This window comes from Astyanax mexicanus, chromosome 7 (genome assembly GCF_023375975.1).
Source record: "Astyanax mexicanus isolate ESR-SI-001 chromosome 7, AstMex3_surface, whole genome shotgun sequence".
Taxonomy (NCBI): domain Eukaryota; kingdom Metazoa; phylum Chordata; class Actinopteri; order Characiformes; family Acestrorhamphidae; genus Astyanax; species Astyanax mexicanus.
The window spans coordinates 42,187,829-42,201,831 of record NC_064414.1 but is presented as its reverse complement, the minus strand read 5'-3'; the positions used below and the strand labels follow the sequence as shown (position 1 = coordinate 42,201,831).

The following is a 14,003-nucleotide window of genomic DNA, read 5'->3' as shown; positions in this document are numbered from 1 at the left end:
CTGGGCAAAACAAACCATAACAGTCCAAGGACAATGTCCATTATGTGCTTATGATAGGGACTCACCACAGGCCCAAATGTCCACTGGTTTTCCATAGGGGTCCTTTCTCAAAACCTCAGGGGACAGATATCCAGGAGTGCCGGCAAAACCTGCAAAGTGAAACCAAGAAGCATGTGAGGCTTAACTGTTGGTAAAACGATGTGAAAAATGACATAACAGTTAATGAAAACAGCATCGTGCAATACAATTACATATGTATCATCAAAATGAATGATTCAATCTAAAGATCTATATATCTTTAATTAGCAAATCCTGAGAACAGGAATAAATTTCAAAACAGCTTTGTGCAAATTAGTTATTTTTTCTAAAATGTAACCTTGGCTAAAAGTTACTCCAACATTGTGCCAATGAGTTACAGGACTGCATTCTCTCTGAGTAACTGATCTCCATTAAATATATTTAAGGTGAACTTGAGTGGCATTGTCACCTGGGACTAATTCTCTCCTGGCTGAATGTAATCAAATCCTCACAGCAATGTTTCAATAGCTAATTTTTTATGTTTGTACAAGTGTGGGGGAACAGGATTAGCTGGTGTCTACGAACTTTTGTACAAGTAATTTATGTTGAGAAAAGAGTTAAACCAATCGATTAAACAAGCCCAATCCCAGATTGCATTGCAGTGTGCAGTCCATAATTCTTAGCACAGATGTATAAAAGTACCTAAATGCTGTATATGTATCTACTGGAGTATTATTTTTTACTCCTACTTTCACTTTTACTTCACTACATTTTTCAGATGAGTTTTTTTTTACTCTGATACAATTATGTGCTGCATCATTACTCTTTACTATTATAAAAATGTTAGGAATCTATCCAAACCCACATTATCACTAAAACCAGAGCAGTAGATGCTCTACACGGTCAATGGATTTGATAAAGCTCTTCATTATTGAGCAAATCAATCAATCAAGCCTGCCAACAATATGCTATTCAAACTGCTTTCTGTAACTGTAACTACACAACACAATATTGTACTTTTACTTTCAGCACTTGAGTAGTACATTTTAGAATAATCTACTTGAAATACTTAAGTACAAAAAATGTTGAATACTTAAGTATTTCCACTTAAGTGTGGTGCTTAAAGACACTTCAACTTCTCTTCAAGTCACTTTTATAGATAGAGCACTTGTACTTTTTTACTCAAGTCTGGTTCTTACACCAAAATAGAAATCCTTAAAAACCCAGGTCACTGTGAACACAAGAGCATAACAGAATCAGGAAAACTCCAAATTTGGTAAGAAAGTTAAATCCTCATGCTCAGAGTGAGTGAGTGACCCAGTGTCTTCACGAAGTGAGCAGTCCTCATGGCTTTTATAGAGGTCTATATAAGCACTCCACAGTTGGCCATGAGTCACCCCCCCACTCAACATCCTCTGAAGGCCCTATTCAAGCAGCACTGGCTCGTCTCCAGCCTCCACACGGCTAGGGAAGGGATCAATGCATGCTGAAGATAATGGTGAAGATTAGGAATAGAGGAATGAGAAAACACACAAGCAAGAGATTAAGAGATGAATGAATGTCATTTCAGGTAAATTCCACAGGATCCGTGTGTAAATCTGTGGGGTGTTAACTGAAGACTTAGCAAGGAGTTTGGTTTAGTAAGTCAGGCATGTGCTCAAGGTGGGTAGAGTGGTTTGAAAGTTCTTACCAAACCAGGCTTGCTGATCACCCTGCACCTCAATGGCCAGCCCGAAGTCAGCCAGCTTCACCGCTGCCCCCTTCATCTTACTGGCCAACAGCAGATTCTCAGGCTGAGATACAAGAGAGCAGAGAGAGAGAGAAATAGGGAGTTAAAGAAAAAATAAATAAACATTGTGGAAAAAAAAGGACCTGATACAAATAGCTTTGTAAAGACTGAATCGATTGAATCGATTGAATCGCCTTTATCGTCATTATAATTTGCATTACAATGAAATTGGATTTGCTTCTCCAAAATGCCTTTGTTGTATAAATTAAACAGAAAAATAATTTAAGTTAAAAGCAACACATTTAAAATAGACAGAAATTAAATGTAATAAAAACAAGATATACACTGTACAATCTATCCACAAAATATTGCACTTCAAATATATTGCACACGTTATATTACTCCTGGGGTTTAAAATTGTACGTTTTTGTTTGCCATTGTTTTTTTATTGTTCAGTGCAGTGATGGCTCTTGGGAAAAAACTGTCCCTGAGCCTACTTGTCCGAATTTTATGTGACCTGTACCGCCGGCCTGAGGGTAGCAGGTCAAACAAATAGTTGCTGGGGTGGGATGTATCCTTGGTGATACTGTCAGCTCTGCTAATGTAACGAGAGGTAGCAATATCCTCAAGGCTGGGCAGGGAACAGCCAGTGAAGACACATTGTGAAGAGTGATCTGAAATAACATACAACATCCATTTACAAAGCAGTAAAATTAAAATTTTGTTCGGCGGTCCTGCTAAGGGTTTTCATCTTTTTAATCAGTATAACTAGCTAAATGTTCAAGTCAGCCACCTTTAAAATATATGGTTCATTTGTGAATAAAGCACTAAAATTACTGTAGAGTTTTCTCTTGAACTTATCAGCTTAGTTGGTACAGACTGTGTATATGTTAGAGAGTGTAAAGCAATGTGTACAATGCACCACACAAACAGCAGCCAAAGTTAAATATAGATCCTACGCTAACTTTAAACTCTACAGTAGGTAAAAACAACCTGCTGTAGTACGAAAAAAAATGTGTTACACCAGAAGGAGTACTTGATTATGCAGTGTTTTGTAAAGAGATGGCTTGGGAATGTTCTATAGTAGTGAGGTGTTTTCTTGTGAATGTGGGTGAACACTGGCCAGCATAGTGGCTTGATAGTGGGTGAACTGATAATGGGACATTCCATTTCTGGAGGCATTACTGCCCACAGTGGACAGCATAGTGGGTTGTAAAATGAGCATGACTGGCTGCACCTGCCTAGAATTGTCCACGCAAACAGACAAGGGTAATGTCTGCTACAACTGATACAAACATTTGCAGGTTACTGTGCATGTGAAACTTTAAATGTACATTAAATGTAAGTAATGTATAGTTTGGATTATTTTGTAACACAAGAACACTGGACCATATTACAAACCTGCCAAAATGATATTTTAGTAAGTCTATCCTTAACCTTAAAGAAGAAGACCTTAAAGGTCTGTCATAATCAAGACATAAAAAGTGGAAACTCTCCAAAACAGTCTTTCCTAATGGCAGTATTGATATGATAAATATTAGAGTCTTCTTTCTGCTGAACAGTGATAGAAGACTATGCATTTCCATTAGCTCTTTTATTCATCCTAATGCCAATTATGTAGAAGGTGATGATCAAGCCTACTAAGAGAGAGGGCTAAGCATCTGTGATCAGCATTAGCGGACCTAAACGCACACAGCATGTCCCAATGGGGGAGTCCTTCATCACTGGTTGGCAGGAATACTAAACAGACTTCAATCTAAACCCATACGTATCTGTCTATGTGTGTGTGTGTGTATACAAACTCAGAGGGCAGCATGGGAGATGTGACAGCATACTAATGGCTTTAGGTTGCACAGTTCACAGAGGGGCACAGGGCATGTTAGCTCATGCCAAGATGGCAGAGGTGAGCCTTGTCTCTTCTTGCTGACCCACAGGCCAGACTCTCTCTGCATGCTAAAAGAATACCTTCTAAACCCTGTTAGACTTCACAGCACATACACCACAACAGGCATGTCACAGTGCCTCTAAAGCAGGGTGCTCTGACTCTACAGGGTGAAGGATGTGCAAAGTTTAGAGTGGTTTTCTGCAAGCAAGCCTACACACCGTGGACATCTGGGTACCTAGGACATATACTGTGTTTATAGGAGTGGGCTCCTAAACAGGGATTAAGTCTAGTCTTGGACTACACAGCATTCTGAATGGAGACTTTCCATTGAAAGTAAAATTAAGGCTCCAAAATGTAGTCTCTACTCTAAGGTAGGCTAATATAACAATATTTTATTTTATTTTAAGGACTTTTGGTGAAGTTTTTTATTAATCATACAATGTTAGGGTCAGTGTGTATGATGTACATACTTAATGCAACAACAACCTGATGACTTCTTTGCAAACCTAATGGACTGGATACAATAACCACAAAAACATATAAAAATAGATCTGTGTCTTCTCTGTTTTGTCACCTTGGCCTTTTTAAAGCTAGCGGCTGATTTAATAGCCATTTTGGAAGTAGTCTGTTAATGGAATTAGTTTTGGAATTAGGCTATTATTCCATTTTAAAACAATGAAAATAGAGTACAGATTCACATCGTCAAAAAGCAAAGTAAAATTAATAAAATTAGTAAAATGAATACCATGATAAAAGTGCAATAAGCCATTGAAACGTAGAAATGTTAGAAGTTGATTGGCACACATATCTTAAATGAAAATCGCTGCACTGTAATCAGAAATGTGTTCACAATATGGACATGAGCTCAAGAACGTTTGCGAACATTAAAACTATCCATTGTGCTTACTTGTGTTTTTTCTTTTTTTAATATACATATGAACAAACTTTTCAGTCATGCAATAACCAAAGCAGCAATAACACCACATTCATATTCACTTTGTGGGGGAAAACCAAACACTGTATAAACAATTAATAATTTATAGTTTATTGTGCTTTAAAAAGGTGTAATTGCATTTGTATGCTACAATATAATAATCATTTCTCAATCAATAAGCAATAATTTCTGGGACAATATATTGTCCAAACAAAAATATCTATTGTGACAGACTAATGTTTGCTAAAAGACCTTTAAAAAACGTTTTATTGTTTCATTAAACATGTTTTTGTTTGTGGAGGGATTGTGTTGATTTACACTAAACTCTATAAATACATCAGTTGGTCACCTTATTTTTTCCTTAAAAGTAGTATTGGAGCAAAAGACACACATCTGTTAACCACTACTGTAAAACGCAGAGGCTGTGTTCAAATAACGTTTAAAAAAATAGAAATGAAGTAGACTAATCTCTGTTGATGTTAGGAAAGAGCAGAACATTGCTATGGCACCCACAGTAAAGCTTTATTTTGCACCATAACTTTTTCTCCCTCCGTGTCAGATGCACAGTAAATCGTTAATTATGTAGACTAATAAACATTAGCAGTGCAGTCTCATAAAACGCTGTGCTCAACAGTTACACTTGCTTGGTGGCAGACCACTCCAGACATCCAAAATGGATTTAGATAAAACTAATAGATTACTGGCAATTAAAGAAATACCAATTTATGATCAGACAAATTCCCTTTCCTGTCAGATGAGGACGAAGCCTGCTTTATATATTTATAAATATATATTCTGCGGACCACAGGCTAGGAGAGATCCCTGACTGAATCTGATGAGTAACTGGTGAGTTGAATAAGCTGTTTTACACTGAGCTGTGCACTCTCACTCTCTGACACTCACTGGTGTAGTCCAGGCTCTCTCCGCTGAGGCACGCTTCTGCCCACCCTGCCTACCCTGACGTCACACCTGTTGCTATGGCAACTGTCTTGCCACTTGCACTTTTCTTGTCTCTGCATTTCTCTCTCCCTCTCTTTCTCTTTTTTCCATCACTCTCTCTCTTGTTGCATCTCTGTCTGAAGCTTACCCACACTGCCTACCTAGAGCCTTTGGCCTATAGGGACTAAGTAAGAGAGAGAGAGACACTAAAAAACATTATGATCAATTCTCTCTCTCTTGCTATCGCTCTCATAGTCTCTCTCTTTCCCCTACTCACTTTTTTGTTGCATCTCTATCTCATCACCTTTCTCTCTTTTTCTTTCTCTTTATCTCTGTATAAATATATCTCCATCATTGCATCTCTGTCTGTATGTAACCTACACAACTTCTCTCCCCCACTCTCTCACTCGATCTGTCTAGCAGCTGGTCTCTCAGTATTGCTTATTCTTCATCTGCTATCTCTTCATCTCCATGTCCGCCCTTTTGGCCTCCATCATAGAAAACAAGAAAAGGCCCATATTCCGCCCTCAGGAACTGCCAAGTGAGATTATTTTCCACAGCTCCACTCGTTCCTGAATCCGTCTCATCTCCCACGCACACAAACATCACCTACACGTCACTGAGTGGTGTGCACCACAAGCACAGTGGTGGCAAACTAGCCACAGAGTTGTGCAGAACAATTAAACAAACTGCACTGATGTTGAACCTAACAGAACGGCTGAACTCAAAGACGGACAAAAAGGACGAACGCCTCCCTCAGGCATTAGATGATCCCTGTTATCTACCAAACGCAATACTGAGGATCACTCCCGCCTTGACGTCACAAATGCAGTGAGCTCAGAGACGGCGCAGCTGGACCCAAACATAAACTCTGCTCTCCAGTGGCAGCCTATCAGGGAAGAGAATGACGTACACTGCCGCAGGCCTGAAAGTCTGTGTGTGTGTGTGTGTGTGTGTTTGTATGCATGATGTCACATGGTTGCCAAGCGAAGGGTTTGGGGGGATTGGGGTCACCAGATGACGCGCTGCCGTCTTGTGGCAGGTTGCCATGACAACGGCACGACTCACCTTGAGGTCCCTGTGCACAATGTCATGCTGGTGGATGTGGCTGACGCTCTCCAGGATCTGATTAATGCAGTGGCTGAAAGAGATAGAGAAAGAGAGAGAGCGAAATAGAGAGAGAAAGAGAGAAAGAGAGTGATATTTTATTCATTTTATTAAAGTAAAAAGCCCAGGTTAAGCTGCATTCTCCTGGGGTCCTCCTCCTGCCAGAAAGTTTAATTTATACTTTTAGACCATTCTGAAGAACTTTTTTACACACGAAAACAATTCATCGACATCGTCAATCTGGAAAAGGTTACAAAGTCACAAACCACAGTGAAAGTTATTATTCACAAATGGAGAAAACATGGAACAATGGTGAACCTTCCCAGGAGTGGCTGGCCAAATGAAATTACTCCAAAAGGGCATAAACAACTCATCCAGGAGGTCACAAAAGAATCCAGAACAACATTTAAAGAATGCCGGTCTCACTTGCCTCAGTTAAGGTCAGTGGTAAGTGATTCAATAATAAGAAAGAGGCTGGTTTAAAATGTTATCCATGGGAGAGTTCCAAGACAAAACACACTGCTGACCAAAAAGAACACAACGGCCCATCTCACATTTGACAAAAACATCTTGATAATCCCCAGGAACACATAATTTCAGAAAAGGGTGAAACAATCAAGTTATTAGGTTTAGGTTTTTCCCTTTAATAAATAAAAGTGTGAAATAAAAACTGCTTTTTATATTTACTCAGGTTATCTTTGTCTGATTTTAAAGTTATATCGATAAATTGATAAAATTAATATGACAAAAAAGCAAAAACTAAAGAAATCTGTAGGGTGACAAATACTTTTTCACACTACTGTATATAGAGTAGCCTTTATTTTAAGTATGTCTTTTCCAATTCAAGTATTTTAATGCACATTTTTGAAATGCACAAAAAAATGCAATGACAGTAATGCTACTCTCCTAATTACATTCAGTGGAGCATCACAATGATTTTGAACCTGTTTCAAGGTGCTGCATTAAAGTGAGGCTGTGTCTATAGCCTCCACTGGCAGGTCAGCAGGCTGCCTGCTGCAAGTGTGGACTGAATAACTGCACAGGGATGGATGGTTTGTTTTGCTGGTTATAAATACTGCCAGAGAGAGAGACAACGCAGAACAGGAATAGATCTATTTACCATGCCACCCCAATGCCAAAGCAAATATTCTGCTGTTGATCTTCCATTTATCATCGTACATCAACTCCACAGGCCAAATCCCAGTTGCCTTGTACCCGGAAGGGTATTTTCCCATGTGTACTGGGCTATATTGTAATGTACTGTAGCTTGCTATATAAATGTTACTATCAAGCGCCCAAATCTTGAAGTTAGGAGAGCTAAATCAACAAGCTCTTGATTTTAGAGTCCCATGGAATGCACACAGAATAATTCAAGAAAAAACAAACAAACAAACAAACAAAGGATCAGGAGGGATGTGATAGAAAGGACTAGAACATGAACTCGAGATATTCTTAAGCTCTCCTGTGGACTTACTGTACGAGGGTTTGTGCCCAAATTTGGCCAGATCTCTACAGTTTGCATTCCTTTCTATTTTATTCCCCAGCTGCTGCAGAACTTCTCATACAATCTGCCCACCCTCACTCTGTGCTCTCCCCTTCCTCACACCAGCATACAGATCACCGCATGCGCATGCGCTCACCTGCATCTCTTGATCTTTCTCTCTAACCTGAATGTTAACCTTTTCTATCCCCAGGACCCCTGCCTCCTCATGCCCTCCCTGCTCCCTCTCACCCAGTCTGTTCTCAGTGAAATGTCACTTTCCCAAAGGCACAACTCTCTCCATGGCTGTTGTGCTTGCTCCTTGTTAAAATGAGCAACACAAGCTACATACAGATTAGGGATGAAGCGGAATACGAATGACTCTTAATTACTAGAAAGGGGAATTATAGTAAAATTCATTTTGTTTTATATTATAAAAAAAATTGTGCTGCATCCTTTTTAAAAATGACTGGAGTAGTGCTAGTTTTTGACAATAGCTTGTTGTGAAATGGCAGGGTTTCTTTATTTGTACTTAAGCACTGCAGTGAATTGCAGGATCGTATGAGCAGATCCACTGCATAGTGGACCAAATGATGGCGGTCATTTTGTGTGTTCTTGCAGGGGACTGGCCAGCAGGGTCAGCCTTCAGGCACCTGTGCCCCCCAGACAAAGCATTCATACTGTCCACTGCATCACCAAAGCTGGCCTACATAACTGAGCCTGAAAGCCAGCAGCTCCTACTGGTGAAAAATGCATTAAATATGTGTTTGAGCTGCAATCGCTAAACTCTGGCAGTGAAAGAGGCCTGAGGAGACTGGCTGCAGTGAGAAGAGATAAAAGTATGTGCAAGCAATTACTGCACTGTATCTTAAATCACCAATCAGGACTTTGGAATTTGCTGGCCGATTTTCTGCACTGCGACAACAGATGTTTAAACAGTACAGCTTTTCTTAACGCATATAACTTATCTACCTAACTGAAAACGAATTCAGAGCCAGCTGATCACTTAAGCCAACTGTGTGTGTGTGTGTGTGTATGTGTGTGTGTGTGTGTGAGAGATGTTATACTAAGGATATTGTGCTAGCATTGATTTGAACTCACCTGGCATCTGCTTCACTGTAATACTCTCTAGCAACAATGTCTTCAAACAGCTCTCCTCCAGTAACACTAAAGAGGACAGAATAAGGGAAACAGTGTCTTTACAGTGTCTTAGGTAATGTGTTGTAAAAGTGATGAAAAACAGAGAGTTCCCGAATTATGGTTATGAAAAAAAAAGATCAGAAATTGACTGAGTTACCAAAATTACATCCACCCAAATAACTGAAGAAATGAATGGACACCAAGAATATAGTACAAATGTGGACACACACGGACAAAAGTATTAAAACAGTTTATCTTGATTTTGTTGGATTCACTGTCCATTGAAGGGTTTATACTAAATGCTGGAGCATTTTCCTAAAAATTTATGAAAATTAATTTATACGATTTCGGATCCCACCTTAATAATGGGGACATACTACCCCTCTAGACCATGCCTGACCATGCATGTGCATGTTCATGTATCAATAGGTAACGTAAAAGTAGCAGAAAGTTTTCATTAGAAGGGGTGTCCACAAACATTTGGACATACAGTACCAATCAAAAGTTTAAACTCACCTCTTCTCTTTTTGTGTGTTTACTTTTTTTCTCAAATTTAATATTGAAGACATTAACAATATACAATCAGGTACTGCTGAACAATAGTTGCTGATTTTCTTTCAAGCTGTGAAGCTCCAGCTAATCCTAAATCACCCATTCCAGTTGGGTTTAGGTCTGGCGATTGTGGAGGACAAACAATTGTTCCTTTACTACATATTCCATATGTGTCCCTTAATTGATTTAATGTCTTTAATATTAATCCACAATGTAGAAAATAATTTAAATAAAGGAAAAACATTGAATGAGAAGAGGTGTGTCCAAACTTTTGACTGGTGCTGTATATGTGCAGTGTTCCGGACAGGAACTAAGCCTAGTTATAGACTATCTACTGACTGTCTGGTAAAGTGCTCCATAGTGTATATGAATATGAGGTGCTATTGTAATACATCAGTGTAGAAAACATATCTCAGACCGGAGAAATAATTAAGACTCCAGAAGCACAAAGTAGATTAATACAGCTCTGGAACTCTGTGTGAAGCAATAGATCAGAGAGTGCACTATCAGCTCAGATACTCACAGGTCAAAAACGAGGTAATGGAAGCCTTCTTCTGAGATACTGTCATGAAGCCGCACTGAGAGACAGAGAGACAGAGAAAAAGAGAGAGAGAGAGAGAAACGAACCGTTAAATTAATCATTAAGAGATAGCAGAACTTGGAGTTCAGTGATTTAATCCTGGAACAAATAGGCACTGTGAGATGTCAATAGTATTACATTGCTATAAAACAAATTTCTAATCAATAAAATACAGAACTGTTTGCACAATGCACATCTGTATAGATCACACTCTAAACGTTTAGTTAACAATCACAATTTCTCTGTTTTATGCGTGTTGTATGTATAACATTCTTGAAAGTCTGGACCGGAAAACTTGGACGGAACCACAGAACTGAGAAATAAAAGATATATTCAGATAAAAACATGAAATACATACAATAAAACACAGAATTAGAAGATCCAAAACAGCAGTAACCAGCAGTGACTGGCACTGTAGCCTAATGCTGGTGTTCTAAACTTTATAAGTGAAAATCAGAGTAACTGTACAGACATCATACACATATTATGTCAAACAGCACAACCTACCATATCGAACCATTTGTTATCAAACCCTAGATCCTCCTAAACTAAATCAGTACAGCGCCATCCATCTGTCTAATACCTCAATAATTCCACAGATTCCTATGCTAAACTGTGTAGGAATCCCAAACTGACTTCCCTATTAATAAAAAATGAATATTAATAATAAAAATAACAAAGGACAAAAGCACAGCCAAAGTTCCGGCTGTGTGCGTGTCTGTGTGTTAATGCATTAGGGCTGTGTACTGGCAGGAACTTGGTAATATGATACACACTGCAGTAGAGGATTTCATGTAAATGTGGTCCATACCTTTGTTTTTTATGAACTGTGTATCACGATTTAGAAAAAGCTATTGTTCTGCTCTGTGTAACGGGTTCTGTGGAATTTATGACCTGTTCTTTGCGGGGACCCTGGAGCACATGCGTATCACGTGGACAATGCATGGACCCTATTGATGGACCCTCATGACCCACATGACTCTCACAACTCACACATATAGCTCACATATCCTCAAACATTGTACTCTGAAATAATAAAAAAAAATGGTCGGTTGGGGAACTACATAAAATGGGGTGATCTAGCAACTTAATAAATAAAATTTAAAGAAATAAAATAGAAGTACTAAAACAAATCATCATAATATGCGTAAAATCTGTTATGCATGTATGTGTATGTGTGTTTACTGCATTGGTGTAATTGGGGGACAGAGCTTGTGTGCACAAATAGAAATCTCACAGGATTCAGCTGCCATTGCTGGCTTTCCACAGGCTGCTGGTTCCCATGCTTGCCATGCCTGTGGGGCAGCACAGAGCCAGGGTATTACTGCTGGCATGAGGGGAACAGAGGTCCACAGCTTCACACACACACACGCATACACACACAATAAAAATTTAATTCAGAATTTAAAAATATTTTTTAAAAAGTTTAATTTGGAAGAGATACACCCATTTTAAGAAGTTATGTTTTATGCTGTAATGTAAAAAAAAAAAAAGTAAAAATTCTGCAGACACTAATTTAGACTCTTACTTTCTGAGAACTTTCCTCAATGCTGAAAAATGGGCAGTAATGTTTGTTATATGTATATGTTATATGTAAGTCCAAAGATAGTGAACACTGTTGACTATCTGAACACTGAACACTGTTGTTAAAACAAAGATCCAAAACTGAATTGGGATTAAAATAGAAACATGACCCATTAAAATATGCCTGGATACATATTTGTATAAATATTTGTATATCAGCATCAGCAGATCTGTAGATTAAAAATATCTGATAGTGTCACTGTCCTGTAAGTCCCATATCAGTGTGAAATACAGCTCTGAAAAAAATAAGAGACCACTTAAAAACGATGAATTTCTTTGATTTTACCAAATTAAAAACCTCTGGAATATAATCAGGAGGAAGACTGTGTAAGACTGGTGGAGGAGAACATGCCAGGATGCATGAAAACTATGATTAAAAACCAGGGTTAGTCTGCCAAATATTGATTTCTGAACTCTTAAAACTTTATGAATATAAACTTGTTTTTTTTGTATTATTTGATGTTTATGATTATCTGAAAGCTCTGCATCTTTTTTGTTGTTTCAGCCATTTCTCATTTTCTGCAAACAAATGTTCGAAATTATAATATTTTTATTTAGAATTTGGGAAAAATGTTCGTAGTTTATAGAATAAAATAACAATGTTCAAAATGTGCAAAATCAGAGAAACTGATTTAAAAACTGAAGAGATCTCTAAATTTATTTCCAGAGCTGTATAGATGGTGATGAACTAAAAATAGTGTGAGAAAAGGAGTTATATGAGGTAAGCTATGCGTATAAAAGGTGTGTCTCTGTGTATGCAGAAAATATAGCATATGCAAAAAAACTGAGAGTACTAAAGCAAGTGTTGTGTACTGTTGTGCATTTGCGAATGTGCAAGTGCGACTGATGATCGAGATGCAGCAGAAGCAGAGGTCGTAAAAGGGTCGCAGAGAAATGAAGACAACCAAGCATAAAGCATACTGGCATAAGCATGGGCTGCCAGGGGCAATGTGTGTGCTCTCTCTCTCCCTCTTTCTCTCCCTCTCCCTCTCTTTTTCTCTCCCTCCCTCGATTGCTTCCTTTGTTAAGAGTTTACTTGCAGTTCAAGCAGAAAACATGACAAGCTGCCCCTTTGAGTCACACTGAGAGAGAGAGAGAGAGAGAGAGAGAGAGAGAGAAAGCGAGGGAGAGAGAGTGAGGAAGTAAAAAAAAATGTGGGATTGTGAAAGGTGTGGGGAAGAAGAGAGATAGAAGGGAGAAGAGAGAAGAGCAACAGACACAGAATGAAACAGAAGTGAGAGACTGGCTGGGACGAGGGGGTGGGAGGGGGTATGTGAGGGTAAGGTCAGAGGAGGACACAAATGCAAAGCAGAAGCAGAAGGAGCAGCAGTGAACAGGCTAATCTTACTGCGGAAAGCTTGTGGGCACTGCAGGACTCTAGTTAGGCCTGTCACAATAATTATGCTATTTACACTAAACAGCTTAACAAGATATGTTTCTTTTTAAAATAGTTAATTATGTTCATTTTTTAAATATATTTTTGTGTTCTTACAATTATGATTTGTGATTGTTATTTGTTTTTTTTTTATGTTATTTCCTTCAGATCCAATGATGTATAGTGAGATACTTTATGAAATGGTCTTAAAATGACAATATTATCATGATTGCGATTAGTCTGAACAACATATTGTCCCAAAGAAAGGGTTATAATGACAGCTTTAATTGTCATATAAAACCATTCTTAGCCTTATCAACTTATACAGTATAGTAAACCACTTCACACAAAGGCGTGTATCATCATAAGCAAGATCCTAGATTGAGTGGATAAAAAGTATCAAGTGTCAATACAGATTGTGTCAATATGAAGTGAACGTATGTTTATTTAGAATTTTTACATTGCTGGTAAAAAAAAAAAAGTACAACAAATGCGTTAATTTCCAGCAGATGGCAATGTGTCCCTGAGCCAATGACATTTGGCTATTTGCTAATAAAAGCTGATCATTCTATAAAACAAGTCACTTTCTTAAGTTAAACAAAGTTAGCAAAGGCTGGCAGATTGAAAGATTAAAAGGATTTACATCAGCATTCTGTAACTAGACTGAAACCAATATCTTG

The 14,003-nt window shown here is 38.3% G+C and overlaps 1 protein-coding gene across 28 annotated transcripts in view; it reads right to left on the bottom strand.

Moving 5' to 3' along the window:
- camk2g2 (calcium/calmodulin-dependent protein kinase (CaM kinase) II gamma 2) overlaps positions 1 to 14,003 on the bottom strand; it is an 87,165-nt gene that overhangs the window by 28,463 nt on the left and 44,699 nt on the right. For all 28 annotated transcript variants that reach the window (XM_007258745.4, XM_022684580.2, XM_022684586.2 and 25 more), the window contains exons 4-8: positions 10,308 to 10,362; positions 9,194 to 9,259; positions 6,574 to 6,646; positions 1,709 to 1,811; positions 66 to 149 (exon numbers count right to left, since the gene is read on the bottom strand). In XM_007258745.4, coding sequence (XP_007258807.1) covers positions 66 to 149; positions 1,709 to 1,811; positions 6,574 to 6,646; positions 9,194 to 9,259; positions 10,308 to 10,362 — 381 coding nt within the window. The remainder of the gene's footprint in view (positions 1 to 65; positions 150 to 1,708; positions 1,812 to 6,573; positions 6,647 to 9,193; positions 9,260 to 10,307; positions 10,363 to 14,003) is intronic.